Source organism: Oryzias latipes, chromosome 17, assembly GCF_002234675.1.
Source record: "Oryzias latipes chromosome 17, ASM223467v1".
NCBI classification, from domain to species: Eukaryota; Metazoa; Chordata; class Actinopteri; order Beloniformes; family Adrianichthyidae; genus Oryzias; species Oryzias latipes.
Window position 1 is genome coordinate 30,591,533 of NC_019875.2, and position 19,140 is coordinate 30,610,672.

The window sequence follows — 19,140 nt, forward strand, 5'->3', positions numbered from 1 at the left end:
GGGGGGGGGGGGGGGTGATGAGGCTCCAGCGATGAGCTCATCCTGCTGCTGTCCTACGTGACTTCATCCCGGCGCAGTTCCCTCACTCGCCACTGGGTGGCAGCGCCGCGCCGCTCAGCAGGAAGGCTTTATCTCCGCCACACAAGAGCAAACAAACACGCTCAGGTGTTTGTTGCACATGTCAACCTGCATGCAGGTGTGGGTGTTTATGCGGGCAGCAGCTCTGCACGTTTACCGTCTGAGGCGCCGCTGAACGCCTGATGGCGGCGTTGCGGGCTGGCCGCCAATGTGGAACCGGGAGAGTACAAAATACGCTCAGGGGCTCATGGGCGCCAACAGAGACAGATCGGGGGGGGGGGCACAAAAAAGATAAAGCAGAAATCTGAAAACGTTCCATCATGAAGAGAGGAGCGATGGGCGGGGGGGTGGGGGGGAAAGGGTGAGTGCAGCGTTTTAAGTTAATGATCCTCTCACGCCTACATGACCCCCCCCAACCAAAATACAGACCAGGCCTGTCCCCCCTCCCCCCATCATCGCTGGAATCATGACACAGCGATGATGGCTCTGGGGTGCAGGGTACTGGGGGCCCCCATTTAGCTTTATTTATGCAAGCAGCTTAATTACACAGCGGCGCTGCTACAGACAGCAGCCCCCCCACCCGCATGCCTGCCACCATGTTCGGGGGAGGGGGGTGAGCATAAGACACAATTGCTGCAATTAAGCTATTTACACAGCAACATGGAACACCCCCCCCCCCCTTACCAGCAGGCCAGAGGAGGAAAAGGTGGTGGTGTGTTTGTGTGTGTGTTTGTGTGTGTGTGTGTGGGGGGGGGGGTCATCTCTGCCACGGCCCAAAACTAGGCGGCACCGGTTTCACGCTCACTAAATCCTGGCTTTAATGCATCGGGTCGTCAGTCTGTCACTTCCTGTTCTCATACAGATATCAAACGCAGCGCCGCCGCCGCCAGCACAACAAGCCGGAGGAGCTGAGCTGAGACGCCACAGCGATCTGATCATTAAGCCCCTCCCATTGTCCATTCTGCCATGGGGACCTGAGCCTTTCTACTGCAGGGAATCTGACTTCAGCTGCAGATGAAGCACAGAGCCGACGCCTTCGCCGGATGGTAACGGATGAAGAGTTACGGTGGTGGAAGAGCGTCGGCTCTGCAGGGGTTAAAGAAGTGCTTCTCAATTATTTTTTGCCAGGCCCCCCCCCAGAAAAAAGAAAATGTTATGCCCCCCCCCGTAACGGGGGCTGTTACAAACTGTGATAGAACAGACAATAGGAACCGAATAGTGGACCAGATTTTCTTTCCAAGCACTGAGCTGCTGTCACCATCGCCCCCACGTTAAATTTGCGCACCGGACAATTGCCCGTAGTACCTGTGCCTAAAACCGCCAACACCGCGCGCCCCCCCCGGCATCGCTTCGCGCCCCCCACTATTTGAGAAGCACTGGGTTAAAGGGAAACACCCCACGGTCTTCAGGTGAGGCTGACCTGTATCCGTCGATGCAGCTGGCGTTGATGTAGTCGGAGCCCTCCACGCCGCGGATGGGCTGCAGGCAGACGCGGGTGGACTCGAACGGCATGATGTTGACCAGCCGGTTCTTGAACTTGTTGCAGGGCAGGTTGGCGCTGATGAAGCGGGACGTGTGGGCCTTGGAGTTGGCCAGCCGCTGTTGGAACAGACCAGAACGCGTCAGAGCCACAGCTGGATCTGACAGAGAGCATCATGGTCTTTGTAGGCTGCTGTGCACCGTCAGTGGGCATTGACCGATTGACCCTGACGGGTCACTTACACACTCGTGTAAGTGGGGGGGGTCTCAGCACCAATGTCACAGGGATAAATTCCTGCACATCGGCTGATTCAGCAGACTGAAGCCCCCCCCCCACACACACACCTTTGACTCAGTTCAACAATAAAACATCCCCCCCCCCCCACTGACAAGGCGGAGATCCTTCAAGCATTAGGTGACATTTGACCCCCCCTGCTCCACACACCTTGAACTCCAGCTCCATGGCAGTGACGGTCTCGCCGGGCGGGGGCTGGGTGAGCTTCTGGATGTGGGCGTACAGGTTGCGCGCCGGGACCTCGGTGTTGCCGCAGGTGGCGGCCTCCAGCAGGGCCTCGTGGATGAAGATGTACTGGTCCTCTGTCTGGACCATGTAGTTCCTCTGCGCACGCATGCACGTCACGTGTCCGTAGATGTCCACCGTCTTCTCGTGCTTCATGCGCTCCAGCATGGCGTCGATCACGATGAAGCAGCCGGTCCTGCCCACGCCGGCGCTGACAGACGGACGCACACATCAAAACCCGAAATGATGCACGGATGTACTGAGGCTCAGAGAAGATCGTTGATGTCATGTTTGATCCACACGTCTGAGACCCGTCTCATTAGCGTGATCAAAACTCCAGTGTTTACCGCCATTCCAGTGTTTACGCGGAGAAAAGTGGGTGATATGCAACGCAGGGGGCGTGTTTACGCCATCAACGTCACGTCAATCACGTCTGTCAAAGACTGCGTGTTCTCTAGGTGTCATCTTCCGTGTTAATGAGGTGCAGTCTTCCCTCACTATAGTGACCATTCACACTTTCCATATTTTCTGGTGGGATTTTCTGTTCTGCAACCTGATTGGCTGCAGACTACTGTCAATCAATCTGCTCAGTGCAGTGTCTCCTGTATAAAACATGTTCAGTTTTCCAAATGTACATCAATCTTTGATCGCGATCAGATAAAATCCTGGATGTATTTTTCTATAAAACTGGAGCTCAAATGTTCGCCCCCCCCTGAAAACTGCACAGTCGTGATCTTTATTTTTTACCAAAACTAAATGTTTTAAGGCGGTAAAACACTTTTCTTAGACGGACGTTTTCACGAGCTTCTAAATCTTAGCTAAAGTGAGACGGATCTTCATCAGAGGTTCCCCTCCGGTACGGCGGCGTCCTCACCTGCAGTGGACCACCATGGGGCCTGCGTCCAGGGGGTTGCAGGCCTTGACCCGCCGCAGGAAGGCCAGGATGGGTGTGGGGTACTCGGGGACCCCGTGGTCTGGCCAGGCCATGAACTGGAACTGCCTCACCTCTCTCTTCTCACTGGAGCCATTCTGGGGGGGGGGCAGGTGAGTTGGATTTTAGAAGAAGACCTGGACAGCTGTTAAACACAGACGCCTCATGCTGGGGCAATACGGGGGGGGGGTTCCTTTACCTTGTAGAGAGCGAAGGTTCGGACGCTGTAGGTGGCCAACTCCACGGTGTCCAGCATGGTGACCTGGATCATCCCGTAGGTCTCGGTTCCTCGCGACGGCCAGTACTGGTCACACTTCACCTGGCAGAGGGAGAGAAAGGGCGGGCTGTCAGGACAGAGCTGGCGTCCAGCGTGGAGCGTCCAGACCGCTGAGGAGGTCACACCACAGGTCCATTCTAAAACCCGAGGACGGCTCCTGCTTCACAGGGCCCTGCTGCAGCACGCGCCCACCGGTGATCATCGTCAATCAGGCATCGGTGCGTCTGTGACGGCGCCGCCTGCATTGTGGAGGGAGGTGTGTTTAAGTACCCGGGGCGGCCTCCTGCGAGGGGGGACAGCAGGTCGCACCACCTGGCTCCATATGTGCAGCGTCTGTGAGAAGGCTCCAATTCAGCAGGTTTCTGAAACATGTCAGGGTTCAGAGCCGCTCTGGCTTTGGCACAGAAGCTTCATCAGAGTGGAAAACACGATCCGTCAGGATTCAGGCGCTTTTTAAAACACGCAATCAGAGAGCTGCTACAACAAGCCAGAGTTCATGGCTGGTTCTGTCTGCAGCTCCTCATGTCTGTGTTCATCCAACCCACCCAAAACCTTCAGCAGAACCGGGTTCTGGTCATTCAAACATGCAAAAGAACCAGAGGCTGCTCCTGTTCAGGCAGAAACTGCACTAATGGATGGAACGCACAACTCTGAACCTTGAGTTGTGCGCACACACACACAGAGTGTGTAGTATCTCAGCTTTCTGACCTCCATAGTTTGTGTTTTTGCAGGAGAAGTGAGCAGAGGAAGCAGAGATCTGCTGCTGTGGGATCTCCTCATGTTTGTCCAGCTGCTGCTCTCTGGCAGAAGAAACCAGCTGCTCGAGTGGTTGGAGGTTGGAGGCTGACTCACCGCCATATGTGCTGAGAACTTATTTTGGAACGGAGAAAAGAAAAAGTTGACCGAGGAAGGTGGGAAACAGAGATCTCTCACAGCTCCAGTGAGCGGCTTAGCAGGAAGCTCTTGGATTATGTGGAGGCGTTTCCAGGAGAAGCCGGAGCGAGCATCTGTCCACCTTTCATGAGGCTCCTCTCTAATTGGCCATCTATGAATGCCTGGACAGACTCCGCCCACCTCCCTCCATCTGCAGTCAGTGTGCAGAAACAAAGCCGTTCACCACAGCAGCAGTTCTCCCTGCTGACCTTAATGTTCAGCTTCTGACAGACTTTCTGATGCGGCGTCTTTTAAAGACGCGTCGCGGCCGCTCCCCAAACGCCACGCACGCTCCACGGTTTCAGGCGGAGCTGGGAAAACAAACTTTGCTACAGAAGCGTGTTTGCAGCTCCCCTATGAGAGCCGCACAAAGACAACACGCCGCAGAACACGCCAGCCTTCTACTCCGCTGTAAAACACACATCCCAGAATCCCTTTGGCTTCTGCTCACAACACTCTGGATCGCTCCGTAGCAGCAGATTCACTTCAATGGCAGGACATCAATTAGTAATATTTGAAATGGGACACACCCCTGAAGGGACAGTTTACTACCAAAACCTCTAAAGAACTTCCTGTTCCATCCATGAAGCTCTCACTGATCAGTGCAGAACGTTCCAGCATCTTCTGGTCGGACGTCCAGCTCGCGTTTTACTGACGTAGGCAGTAAGAAACGCGGCGTGGAGCTGAACTCTGCTGTTTCTGGAAACGTGTGCAGACGTCAAAGCAAACTCGGAGGAGGCCTCATTTCTTTTTAAATTGCTGGTGTTGCAGCGTTTGTCTTTATTTCATCCCCGCGTGTGAATGTGCAGCTGCGTCTGCAGCAGCGCAGCCTCTGAAAGTGACACTCTGACACATTAAATGTATAGAACGGCGTTTGAGAGGAAACGCGCATCCTCAGCATCGATCGTCTGCGTAATAAAAGTCATGTGATGAAAAGCATCCTGGTTCTCAGAGTAAATATCCTCAGATCCAGGAAGACGCCTCATCGTTTCTCCTAATGAATGATGGAATATGGGGGGGGGATAAAAAACAGAAGATCTTTTTTTTTTTTTCCATTTTTAAGGCTTTAGTCTGGATGATCTGAACTCCAGGTAACGTAAAAAAACATTAAGATTCAGCTAAAGGAGCGCCTTCATTGGTGCTTCTGTTTAATTCCTGGTCTTTCTTTACCGCATCGTCTCACAGACGTGGGGGGGGGGGGGGGGGGGGGGGGGCTGCCTTTTTCTCTGAGGAGTTTGTGAGGCTGATTATATGATGGTAATTATTTAAAGCAATTCCAGCTTTGAAGCTGAAGTTCTGTCTTCCCCTTCCTTTTATTAGCTCGGTGTTTTTAAGAAGCACACAGATGACGACGGCCGACAATCCTCTTTAGCTCCAGCTGCAGGAATCTGATTATAGCGCCGTGGCTTTGGAGGGCCAGACAGAGAACGCCGCCTGCAAATGAGAGTCTGACTGTGACCTTAAAAATAAACACCAAAGAAATGAGAGCTGAGCTCTTCCTCAGGATGAGCAGAAAGTCTCCAAATAGTGGAAATGTTGCTGCACATGCAGCAGGTAACGACGCGTCCACGGCTGTGGCAGGGCGGCCTGCGTCCGGCTGCGGGACGGCCTCAGCCGGCTGCACTGCAGACATCCTAACTGTTGCATTGTTGAGCATCAGAAACATCAACTCTATTCTCCTGTTCTCCAGCAGTTCCTGTGAGTCCTTCAAAGCACGACAACCAGGAAGCTGCACCTTTAAACTCACACAATGAATCAAATGCTGTCAGTCATTTCAACGTGCACGTCTGTGAGCGTGCACGCCCGTGCGTGTGTGTGTCAGCACTCACCCGGGACTTCTCCTCCAGTCGGGTCATCATGATGACGGTGCTGGACCTCTGCTCCCACACCATCCTCCAGAAGTCGCTGAGCGTCTCCGGCAGCGGCCCCTGAGTGGCGATGTAGGCGTTCTGCTTCCTGTAGCCGTCGATGTAGTTGGCGTTGATGTAGTCGCTGCCGGGCACGGCTGTGAGCGAGACAAACGGCGATCGTCACCTCGGGACTGTGTCCAAACAAACTAGAAGGAGGTGAAGCTCCTACCGTCGATGGAGGTCAGCACCACCCTGGAGTGGTCGTAGGCGATGACGTTTGCATAGCGGTTCTTCGGTTTGTTCACCTCCATGTTGGAGTGTTCCCAGGTGAACTGCTGGCCCGGATCAATGGACTGGGGGGGGACAGACGGAGAAGAGGATGAGACTGCAGAGGAGGGACTTCAGGAATGTGGGAGGAGCCTAGGAACGCGCCGCCACGTGGAGTCTGACGGGTTTAACCAGGTAACCGCCGAGAGTTTGAACCCTCCTCCGAAATGTCATCTTCAGTTTCTCTGTTCTTTTTCTCAACACCCCCCCACAAACACTCTAACGAGAACATGAATATGAATGTAAAACTAAATCCTGACCGGACGGACTCAAACCTGCAGACCCCTGCAGGACGCTCCTGTTCTTCGGGAGCAGAGACCTCCAGGAACGTTTCCCCTCCTGGAGCAGCAGCAGCTCTGAAGGCGGTTTAAACCGCAGGAAACGCTGCTGCTGAACTCCACGTGACAAACGGAGAAGTTCCTCAACCACCAGAGTCAGAGCGGACGAGCTCGGCCAGACCCTCTGCCGCTGTTACCATCCAGTGAACCTGCCGGGGGGGGGTATCCCCCAAACAGGTGAGATGGAGAGGTGAGGCTCCTGCTCTGAATGGATGTTCAGGAGGGAAACAGGCCGCCTGCAGCTGAAGCTGCTGTTTGATTCAGTTACACTAATGCAGAAGGGGGGGGGGTTCCTGCTATATGTGCTGAATTTGGCACAGACGTACAGTCAGGACCATAAATATTTGGACAGAGACACATTCTTTCTAACTTAGTTTCTGTACATTACCACAGTGAATTTCAAAAGAAACAACTCAGATGCCATTGAAGTGCAGACTTTCAGCTCTTATTCCATGGGTTGAACAAAAAGATTGCATAAAAATGTGAAAAATTAAAGCATTTTTGAAACACAATCCCTTCATTTCATGGTAAGTAATTGGACAATTGACTTCCATGCTATTGCATGGGCAGGTGTGGGCAATTCCCTTGTTATGTCATCATGAGTGAAGCAGATAAAAGGCCTGGAGTTGATTAGAGGACTCGTGCTGCATTTTGAAGATTTTGCTGTGAACAGACAACATGCGGTCAAAGGAGCTCTGCATGCAGGTGAAAGGAGCCATCATTAAGCTGAGAAAACAGAAAAAAACCATGAAACCAGAAACTGCTACAGTATTAGGAGTGGCAACATCAACACTGTGGTTCATCCTGAGAAAGAAAGAAAGCACTGGCGAACTCAGCAACACAAAAAGACCTGGACGTCCACGGAAGACAACAGTGGTGGATGATGGCAGAATCATTTCATGGTGAAGAGGAACCCGTTCACAACAGCCAACCAAGTGAACAACACTCTCCAGGAGGTAGGCGGATCAATATCCAAGTCTACCAACCAAAAGAAGACTGCATGAAAGTAGATCCAGAGGGAACACTGCAAGATGGAAGCCACTCATGAGCCTCAAGAATAGGAAGGCTAGATTGGACTTTGATAAAAAGCATCTAAAAAAGTTCTGGAAAAACATTCTTTGGACAGAAGAAACCAAAATCAACCTCTACCAGAATGATGGCTAGAGAAAAGTATGGAGAAGGCGTGGAGAAGCTCCTGATCCAAAGCACACTACATCATCAGTAAAACGCGGTGGAGGCAGTGTGATGGTCTGGGCCTGCATGGCTGCTAGTGGCACTGGGACACTAGTGTTTATTGATGACGTGACACAGGACAGAAGCAGCCCAATGAATTCTGAGGTGTTCAGAGACAGACTGTCTGCGCAGATCCAGGTGAATGCAGCCCTGTCTGTGCAGATCCAGGTGAATGCAGCCAAACTGATTGGACGGCGTTTCATAATCCAGATGGACAACGACCCAAAACATACAGGCAAAGCAACTCAGGAGTTTATTAAAGCAAAGAAGTGGAATATTCTTAAATGTCCAAGTCAGTCACCTGATCTGAACCCCATTGAGCAGCATTTCACTTGTTGAAGACTAAACTTCAGACAGAAAGGCCCACAAACAAACAGCAACTGTTTGCTGCTGCAGTAAAGGCCTGGAAGAGCATTCAGAAGGAGAAAACCAGCATCTGGTGATGTCCATGAGTTCAAGACTTCAGGCTGTCATTGCCAACAACCACATATTAGGAATGACCATTTGGTTTCAGTTATTTCATTTGTCCAATTACTGACAAGCCCATGAAATGAAGGGATTGAGTTTAAGAAATGCTTTAGTTTTTCACATTTTTATGGAATCTTTTTGTTCAACCAATGAAATAAAAGCTGAAAGTCTGCACTTCAATGGCATCTGAGTTGTTTTATTTCAAATTCACTGTGGTAATGTACAGACACTAAATTAGAAAGAATGTGTCTCTGTCCAAATATTTATGGTCCTGACTGTACGTGTTTTCATGATACTATGCAGGTATGTTCAGAACACAAAAATGACATAATCTATAAATTGTTTTTATCTGCGTTAAACTGACTGAATTTGAGCTTTAGTTTGTTTTCATGAAGCTTTACTCTCATGTTTAACATCGTTTGCAGTTTCAGACTCAGAGTCAGATCTGCCACAAAGAAATGATTGTAAACAAAGAAGAGACGTCGACTCTCAAGAAAACAAACGGTTTTGTAAAAAAACGACACATATTTATGACATCATTCAGGCTCCAGCATCACGCTTCTAAAAACTGGATTCAGAAATGAAATATTCAGCGTTAACAAAAACAGAAGTCTGTCTCAGTGATGGACGTTTGGCTAATTTGGGATAAAAATGCAAAATAAATCTGAAACAGAAATGAATGTGGAAACAAATATTATCTATGATTGAGCGTTTGACCGTGTTTGTGCTGCAGAACAGTCGTGGTTTCCATTCTCTCAAACCTATAGATTATAGTTTAATGGATGACGTGTTTCCGTTCCATTCATCCACAAACACACTTATTCACACACCGACGGTTCCAACCTCAACCACAATGGGGGCTTTGCCCAAGGACACTTCAACACAGGGCAGGAACCCAACCTGTGAACTTCCAATCAAAGGTCGACCGCTGTACCATTACACCATGGCTGCCCTGTGGTAATACATGTTTCACTTTTATTTTGAAGAATCAAAAGAGGACTCGTATTCTGAAATCCATTATCAACGTTTAAATTTTGTAAAACCTGAACAGAATAAAAAATAATCAGGTTCTGCTGTGAAACAAACGACATTAATTATTAAATCTAAACGTCTTGTTGTTCAGTTAAGTCTTGTTTACAGGAACAAACATTAATCTCTTTTTTTAAGCAAACATCTTTTCACATTTAAATAATCCAATCTTTTTGAATCAGTTATTAAATGTTGCAGTCTGCAACGCGATTGGACACAGAAAGTCATGTGATCAGAGAGGAGGAAACGTGTTCCGGGATGTCCAGAGTTAACTTGATCAGGAATAAAAAACGTGAACAGACGTGTGATAAAGACGTCGTTATTCATAAATGGCGTCTCTGGGGGAACGGAGCGCGCTCAGCAAACGCCTGCTGTTCACGCCGACGCCCCAGCAAGAACGCCACCTTCCCAGTAAAAGCTGCAGCCGCCCGATCTAATCCGTCAGAGGAGCACAGCTGATTAGAGCGGACAGCTCCGACAATCAGAGCAAATAAATAAAAGACAAATTGTGTTTTTCTGTTTGCAGGAATACCTTTTCCCTCCAGCCGGCCTTGCTTAAACCCCAAACCAACTATGTTCCACTTTAAATGCAAATTTGTGGCCCTTATCTTCTTTTCTTTTTTGGCTGTGAAGAAGAACACTGACAAGAGATAATCCCTCACTGAGTTGCATTGGAGAGACCGCCCGCAAAATCCCATTCCTCCGGGAAACGGCGAGCAGATTGCTGAGGCGGCTCGCCACCTGCCAGCTCGGAGAAAAAGCATCTCCCAGCGTTTAATGGAAGTGTCGCTTTCCTGGTGGGATTTGTAATAGAGTTGTAAAAATGACTGAAAATGTCGGAAAAGGACGTCTCCCATAATGCATTAGTGCACCACGAGGTCCCCCCCCCCCCCCGACACCGGAACCGCGGCGTCTCGGACTCACCTCGTACTCCTGGGAGAAGCGCAGGCTGTCGTTGGCCTTCAGCCGCTCGATGTGGTCGGCCAGCGCCGCCACCGAAATGGGGGGGTGCTCTCTCATCCCTGAAAGAGAGGGGAGGGGCACGGTGAGAGCCGGTGGGTCCGACAGGGACTCGAACACACGACGGCCGGACCGTGAGGCTGCCGGTGGGACCATGAGGTGACTGTGAGACAGTGAGGGGGGGGTCTGCAACCACGTATGAGGAGGAGATTCAAGCTGGAACAGACCGGTGACATCGCCATGCTACGTGAGGGGGACAGAGGTGGGGGGCCACACGGAGATGTGCATGAGCGGCTGGGTGAGCATGCTCGGGGGGGGCAGACTTTGCCCACCCCCGCTCCACAAAGCTCTGCGGGGGTGGAGGTGGAGCAGGAAGCCTCCACAGATCCGTCACGCCTTCCTGACGGGTCACCGGTCTGAACCCGTTACCCTGACCCCCCCCATCCGGACCAAAGACCGCCGCCCGGCCTGGAGCTTTTTGGCTGGATTTGTTTAAAAAAAAAAACCACCCCACTCCTACTGAGCTTCTGTTCAACAAAAACACGCCACCGGGCGCCGCACAGGTTCAACGCTCTAAAGAGATCCTGACCGTTAATGAGAATTAACGTTTAACCATGACGGGGGAGGGGGGCAGGAGGGGCTTTACAAGCTGAGGGTTCAACTTCCTGTTTATTTCATGAAGTATTTTTACATTTCTAACAATATTTTATCAACAAAAGGTTCAGTTTGGAAATAAAACTGTTTTCACTAAATTAGTGTTTTGAAGGAAAGTTGGAACAAAAAAACTTTAAAATAAACTTTTTCTGAGAGTCAGAAGATCAACCAACAACGTCCAACACCAGTCCATCCCTGCAGAGACGCTACAAAGAACAACTGTGATGGGTGGTGAGTCAAGTTGTCAAAACCACACCGCTCTACCGCCCGCGCCGCCTTACCGCCAGGGCCACCTTACTGCCCGCGCCGCTCTACCGCCCGCGCCGCTCTGACACCAGCGCCGCACTACCGCCCGCGCCGCCTTACCGCCAGGGCCACCTTACTGCCCGCGCCGCTCTACCGCCCGCGCCGCTTTAGCACCCGCGCCGCCTTACCGCCAGGGCCACTCTACCGCCAGGGCCACTCTACCGCCCGCGCCGCTTTAGCACCCGCGCCGCCTTACCGCCAGGGCCACTCTACCGCCGCTTTGGCACCAGCGCCGCACTACCGCCCGCGCCGCCTTACTGCCAGGGCCACCTTACTGCCCGCGCCGCTCTACCGCCCGCACCGCTTTACCACCCGCGCCGCTCTGCCGCCCGCGCCGCTCTACCGCCCGCACCGCTTTACCACCCACGCCGCTCTACCGCCCGCGCCGCTCTACCGCCCGCGCCGCTTTACCACCCGCGCCGCTTTATCACCCGCGCCGCTTTAGCACCCGCGCCGCTTTAGCACCCACGCCGCTCTGCCGCCCGCGCCGCTCTACCGCCCGCGCCGCTTTACCACCCGCGCCGCTTTATCACCCGCGCCGCTTTAGCACCCGCGCCGCTTTACCACCCACGCCGCTCTGCCGCCCGCGCCGCTCTACCGCCCGCACCGCTTTACCACCCACGCCGCTCTGCCGCCCGCGCCGCTCTACCGCCCGCGCCGCTCTACCGCCCGCGCCGCTTTACCACCCGCGCCGCTTTACCACCCGCGCCGCTTTATCACCCGCGCCGCTTTAGCACCCACGCCGCTCTGCCGCCCGCGCCGCCTTACCGCCAGGGCCGCTCTGTTGTAAGTGAACCTGCACTTGTTCTGGGAAGTTTGCAGCCATGAGGATGCTATCGCCACATGGTTGTAGTGCCAGAGGCTATGATCTGGTAAGCATGTGATGTCTGTCAGGTTGGCGATGGGGGAGGATGGGTTTGGGGGGGTGAGAGAAGAGCGCGTGTGGGGAAGGATGTGAGAAAGAAGACTAACTTGGAGTGTTGGGGCAGCGATGAGAGCTGGGACCTGTGGAGAGAAGACAGTAAAGGAGGAAGGAAGAACAACCGTCAATGGAGGAGGCTGGACCACCAGGACCTCGCCCCCCCCAGGAGGACAGCAGCTCTTGCCAGGAGGTGAACTGGAGCGGATCAGAAACCAGCTGGTATGACTTCAGTAATCAGATTACAGATGTTTCCAAATATCCCCCACTTTCCCTCAAACATTTGTCATTAAACGCTCAGCGGTAGCGTTGTGTTTTTGTGTGTGTTTGTGTGTGTTTGCCGTAAACACAGTGTGGTTTTCTTGCTTTCTGCTGCCATGGTAACTAAATCACTTCACAAAGCTTTCACTTCAGGAGGGCTGAAGCTCAGTAAAGGATGTGAAGTCTCCAGTCCATAAAGTGCACTTTGCAGACTTTTGGTACTTGAAGTGACCACTTTGACTGAGAAATAATGGAAGAAACGACGGGCAGAGGAACTCTGCCTGCAGGAAAACAGCAGCTTGGTGGATCTGGAGGAATTCCTAAAGGAACCTTTTCTCAGCTCAAACATAGAAAAATCATAAACAATGAATAAAAAACAACATCACAAACTAGAAATCAAAATCCTCAAACTAAAATGTAAAACAGACTTTTCAGAAAATCAAACTGAAATGCTACAAAAAGGAAACGAAGAGGCAGGTATTATGGGATGTCCCTGATCGAACAGTGACGGATGTTTTGGCCAAACTGGTAAAGAGTTGATTGAACAATCACTGAACCTTTGTAGTGGGCGTGGCCAGAAATATCTTCTGCTTGAAGACATCACTGTGCCAAATAACGTCCAACCAGGGACATCCCATAATACCTACCATTTCTGGTTTCTAATCTGGTTTACATTTTTAATGTTTCAGTTTGATTTCTGGAAATGACTTTTCTTTTCCAAAACTTGCCTTTTTATTTAGTTTCATATTTTGGAACGACGTTCCTGGACTAAAGGACCGAATCGGATTTTTACAGCGCCTTCCAGCAAACGAGTGAACCCCGCCACAAACTCAACAACTCACCAAAAGGTTGACTGGAATATTCCTGAACGAAACATTAGAACGGGAAATGAGCGGAAAACCAAAAGTTTACTTTCCAAAATGGCAAAGACCTGTTAGTTAACCCCACATGACCAAAGAATCTAACGGTTGCTATGGAGATAACAGCAACAGAAAATTTGTCGGTATTGTTTTGTTGATGTGATTTGGCCTTTAGGGCCACCGTACTTTCTCCATCAAAAACAACACCGCATGTCCCAAAGCAAAGAGGAGCCAGAAACCCTCAAATCAAATGAGAAGACAAAATTTCACGGTTTATCCGAATCCTCAGACTTCTCTTCACGCCGCGATAAACGAGTCGCAGCGATAAACGTTTCAAAGGAGAAGCCGTGAAGCGGCTCTGACAGAGAAAGCAGGTCACTGCAAACAGCTGCTGCCGAAGTGCCCAGGGGCACAGAGGAGGTGAGGGAGACAGGATGTGAAGCTCTCAACAACCATCAGAATCCGGGCAGGAATGTTCACCTGCTGGGGGAATCAAAGGGCGAGCGGCCCGCTCGACATTCACGCCGCTCAGGCTGCCGTCTCAGTCGCCCTCTTGACCGAGCCGTGGTGATTTTTGTGATAATCAGCGCGCTTGAAGCATCACAGAAAAGTGGCGAGCGGGAAGGAGAAGGAAATAAGTGTTGACGTACAGAGAGAGGAGGAATGCGAGGAAAGAAAGGAGATTACCCCACGGGGGAAGTGGAAGACAAAAGATGAGAGAGGTGGAGTGGGAGGACGGCAGAGCAGCAGCACTGCTTAATTCCTCTGCAGGGGTTCAAAGGGGCTGCGTGCACGTGTGCGTGCACGTGTATGGCAAATGGGGGCTTTAATAAGCTGTGAGAAAGAGCCGCGCTCACGGACGCTGGCAGATTCGGAGGCTGACATTTTCTCTGGGCTGCATTGTTCCCTCGGCTTCGCTCACCTTGACATCAGAGGCAGCAGGACTCATTACCAGCTGGAGGGAATGAAAGGAGCTCATGGAGGCGCCGTGGCCCCCCCAGATCAACGTGCCGCATTTGGACAGTTTCCTCCCGCCTGACTCTGTTCACGCTGCCACCCGGCCACGCTGGCAAAAATAATTAGCCTTTCAAACTTCTCCTGGATGTTCTCACTTCCAGACAGAGGGCGGACCCAGAGCGTCATCACGCCATCAGAGACGACCTGCAGCTACTCCCCCCTCAGTGCAAAGACGCTGTCATTAAATTAGCCATCATTAGCACCGACAACCACACGGTTTGAAACAAGCAGATGTTCCTGAGAGGAGCATCCAGTAGCTTTCCAGAGCAAATGGAGCTCAGTGATGATCAGCCTCTGACGGGAACATCACAGAGGAAAACTAAAGAGTTGCGGCTAAACCATGACGCCTCTGCAGGCTGTGGAGGCCAGAGCCGGTACTATTATGGTATGGGTCGTTTCTCTGGGTAACATGCTGGCCTGCTGGTGGGCGGGACTGGACATCTGGGGATGAAGCTGAGCTCAGTGCTGCGACACACTGAGCTGAAACGAGGCGTCCCTGACGTCTGTCCGTCCGTCTTCACAAATGTGAGATCAGAGAGACCTGGACTGTAGACACCTGTGATTGTTCGCTCCTACCTGGGGTCTGATAGTTGAGTCTTCTCATCTCCACGGGGTCGGAGGAGTTGCCCAGCAGCGAGTCTTTGACTCCGCCCGAGTGCTCGTCCTTTGGTAGAGGCGACGCCCGCTTCCTGAGGAGGCAGGAGAAGACGATGAGGAGCTGAACAGACTCTGACAAACAAAGTGAAACTGACAGAATGATTTAATATGACATCAATTACGCCTCCATATCACACACTTTCACTCATTTGCACACTCAATGAGGTTAATGGTCCATTTAATGGCAGTGGAAACAGGTTCTGAGGCCCGGTTCCTGTGACAGCAGCTACCAGAACCTTCCTCCTATTATGGTTAAAAACAGCAGCGCCTCAGGAATGTTGCAGGAGTCTGCAAGTTTGGGTCAGTGTCTAGATAGGCTGACAGCTGCATTGTGAGAATGTGTGTCTGTAAAGACACAGGTGTGTTCTGTGTGTGTGCACATGCATGCGTGTGTGTGTGTGTGCACATGCATGCATGTGTGTGTGTGTGTGTGCACGCATTAAAAGCACATTCTGCTCACTGTCCTTCCAGTGAGCAGAATGTGAGAGAAAGCAGGCGGCTGCTGTAATTGGCTCATCAGCGGCGTGGCACCACACCAGATAATAGGAGCAGTTCTGCAGCACCTGCAATGCTTAGCACAGAACGGCACAGAACAGCTTGGACTGGCTCGGGTCAGTCGAGCATAGGCCGCCCATCAGGTGGAGAAAGAGGCAAACTCAGCCTGTTTCTGTTCAGACAGCTGTTGACACACAAGCTGACAAACGCACACAACCTCACAGACGCACACAACCTCACAGACGCACACACAACCTCACAGACACACACATTCTCACAGACGCACACACATCCTCACAGACGCACACACATCCTCACAGACGCACACAACCTCACATACGCACACACATTCTCACAGACACACACACAAATCCTCACAGACACACACACATCCTCACAGACGCACACACATCCTCACAGACACACACATTCTCACAGACGCACACACATTCTCACAGACGCACACACAACCTCACAGACGCACACATTCTCACAGACACACACACATTCTCACAGACGCACACACATTCTCACAGACGCACACACATCCTCACAGACGCACATACATCCTCACAGATGCACACACAACCTCACACATCCTCACAGACGCACACACCTCACAGACACACACATCCTCACAGACGCACACACATCCTCACAGACGCACACACATCCTCACAGACACGCACAACCTCACATACGCACACACATCCTCACAGACGCACACACCTCACAGACACACACATCCTCACAGACGCACACACATCCTCACAGACGCACACACATCCTCACAGACGCACACACATCCTCACAGACACACACAACCTCACATACGCACACACATTCTCACAGACACACACACATCCTCACAGACACACATACATTCTCACAGACGCACACACATTCTCACAGACGCACACACAACCTCACAGACGCACACATTCTCACAGACACACACACATTCTCACAGACGCACACACATTCTCACAGACACACACACAAATCCTCACAGACACACACACATTCTCACAGACGCACACACATTCTCACAGACGCACACACAACCTCACAGACGCACACATTCTCACAGACACACACACATTCTCACAGACGCACACACATTCTCACAGACGCACACACATCCTCACAGACGCACATACATCCTCACAGATGCACACACAACCTCACACATCCTCACAGACGCACACACCTCACAGACACACACATCCTCACAGACGCACACACATCCTCACAGACGCACACACATCCTCACAGACACGCACAACCTCACATACGCACACACATCCTCACAGACGCACACACCTCACAGACACACACATCCTCACAGACGCACACACATCCTCACAGACGCACACACATCCTCACAGACGCACACACATCCTCACAGACACACACAACCTCACATACGCACACACATTCTCACAGACACACACACATCCTCACAGACACACATACATCCTCACAGACGCACATACATCCTCACAGATGCACACACAACCTCACACATCCTCACAGACGCACACACCTCACAGACACACACATCCTCACAGACGCACACACATCCTCACAGACGCACACACATCCTCACAGAAACGCACAACCTCACAGACACACACATCCTCACAGACGCACACACATCCTCACAGACGCACACACATCCTCACAGACACACACAACCTCACATACGCACACACATTCTCACAGACACACACACATCCTCACAGACACACACACATCCTCACAGACGCACACACATACTCACAGACACACACACATCCTCACACAACCTCACAGACAAACACACATCCTCACAGACACACAAACATCCTCACAGACGCACACACATCCTCACAGTGACACACACATCCTCAGACACACACACAACCTCATAGACGTACACACATCCTCAGAGACACACACATCCTCACAGACGCACACACATCCTCAGACACACACACAACCTCACAGACGCACACACACACATCCTCACAGACACACACACAACTTCACAGACGCACACACATCCTCACACAACCTCACAGACAAACACACATCCTCACAGACACACAAACATCCTCACAGACACACACACACATCCTCACAGACACACACACATCCTCACAGACACACACACAACTTCACAGACGCACACACATCCTCAGAGACTCACACATCCTCACAGACGCACACACATCCTCAGACACACACACAACCTCACAGACGCACACACATCCTCACAGACACACACACATCCTCACAGATGCAGACTCACAAGCCTCCTGACAGCAAATGGAAATGGGTGGAAGGACGCATCAGGGCGCCCTGTGGAAATTTCACATCTCATTGCACTCCATTTGCAAGTGGCAGGCAAAGGTTTGAAGGAAGAGCAAGCCCTTCTGTGGAGAGAGTTTACAAAGCTGGTGGAGCGCACGCAGCCTCCACCTCCGTCTCCGGCCTCGCAGGTTTAAGCTAATGCTAGCAGCGTGACGGCTGATCTCGGACCAGCATCTTCTGCTCTCCAGCTGCGAGCTGAGCCGTCCAGCCGTCCTCAGATCAGTGCTGCTGCTGCTCGCCGCTGAAGGTGGGATGAGGATCGAGCATGTGTGACCTGTTCCTCCGGTTCTAATTCATCCCTAAGACCCAATCAGATGTCAGGCTACACCGCCTTCCAGCGCCGGCCGAAGGTAAACGTGGCAGCAGCCCCTGTGGGGCCACGCATCCCACACGTGTGAAAGAAGAGTATTTACACCAGGAATGTATGGAGTGATATTTATGCCACCACGTTGCAAACAAAACGTTCTAAGTTGCAAACAAAAAATTAAACCTTTTTTTTTCACTTTCAATTTTTTCTTTCTGCTTTCAAAAATGTTTTTTTGTGTTTGCAACACTAATTTCTTTGCAGGCGTTGTTTCATCTCGCTTTTTTATTATCTTTGATTTTGCTCTCATAAGTTTCAGTTTAGTGTAACAAAGCAGCCAACAAACAGCTGCTGATTGGTCCAGATTCTAACCAATCCTGGACGGACACACATCACAACATGGTGTCGGCTACCGAGGCTCAGAAACCGAAGCAGCTCCTTTTACCCCCAATTTTGTTCTTTTTGGCTGAAGAAAACAACTGAAAGCAAAAAAAAAACAATTTGGAGAGAAAAATTGAAAGCAAATATTTAATATTTTAATTTGCAACTTAGAAAATTTTGTGTGCAACGTGGTGGCAGACATATCACTATTTGTGTGCGTGTGTGTGTGCACGTGCATCTCTCATCAGGTGACTGTGATTCAGGAGGTCAGAGTTCTAGAGCTAAACTGCGACGCTCTTGGTGGCAAACACACAGAAACAAAGATGGCGGACGGCGTCAGACTGGACGAGGAACATGCAGAGGAACGTAAAGGTCATCGGGGCTGCAGAGGTGGACATTTCTGAGCCAACCGGGTCCAGACGAGGATTCAGAAAATCTGTTTTCTAATCTTTGGGTTGTTGTTTTTTTAGGGTCAAATGAAGCTGAGAGATGTCAGCTCTGCACCCCC

The 19,140-nt window shown here is 51.2% G+C and overlaps 1 protein-coding gene across 20 annotated transcripts in view; it reads right to left on the reverse strand.

Moving 5' to 3' along the window:
* Positions 1-19,140, reverse strand: part of LOC101168742 (receptor-type tyrosine-protein phosphatase F) — a 145,491-nt gene that overhangs the window by 6,796 nt on the left and 119,555 nt on the right. For 14 of the 20 annotated variants that reach the window (XM_023965255.1, XM_023965271.1, XM_023965272.1 and 11 more), the window contains 9 exons: positions 15,017-15,129; positions 12,356-12,388; positions 10,388-10,485; positions 6,298-6,421; positions 6,048-6,223; positions 3,208-3,327; positions 2,952-3,106; positions 2,003-2,288; positions 1,499-1,677 (listed from right to left, as the gene is read on the reverse strand). In XM_023965255.1, the coding sequence (XP_023821023.1) occupies positions 1,499-1,677; positions 2,003-2,288; positions 2,952-3,106; positions 3,208-3,327; positions 6,048-6,223; positions 6,298-6,421; positions 10,388-10,485; positions 12,356-12,388; positions 15,017-15,129 (1,284 nt within the window). The remainder of the gene's footprint in view (positions 1-1,498; positions 1,678-2,002; positions 2,289-2,951; positions 3,107-3,207; positions 3,328-6,047; positions 6,224-6,297; positions 6,422-10,387; positions 10,486-12,355; positions 12,389-15,016; positions 15,130-19,140) is intronic. The other 6 variants (XM_023965273.1, XM_023965269.1, XM_023965270.1 and 3 more) reach the window with 1 other exon arrangement.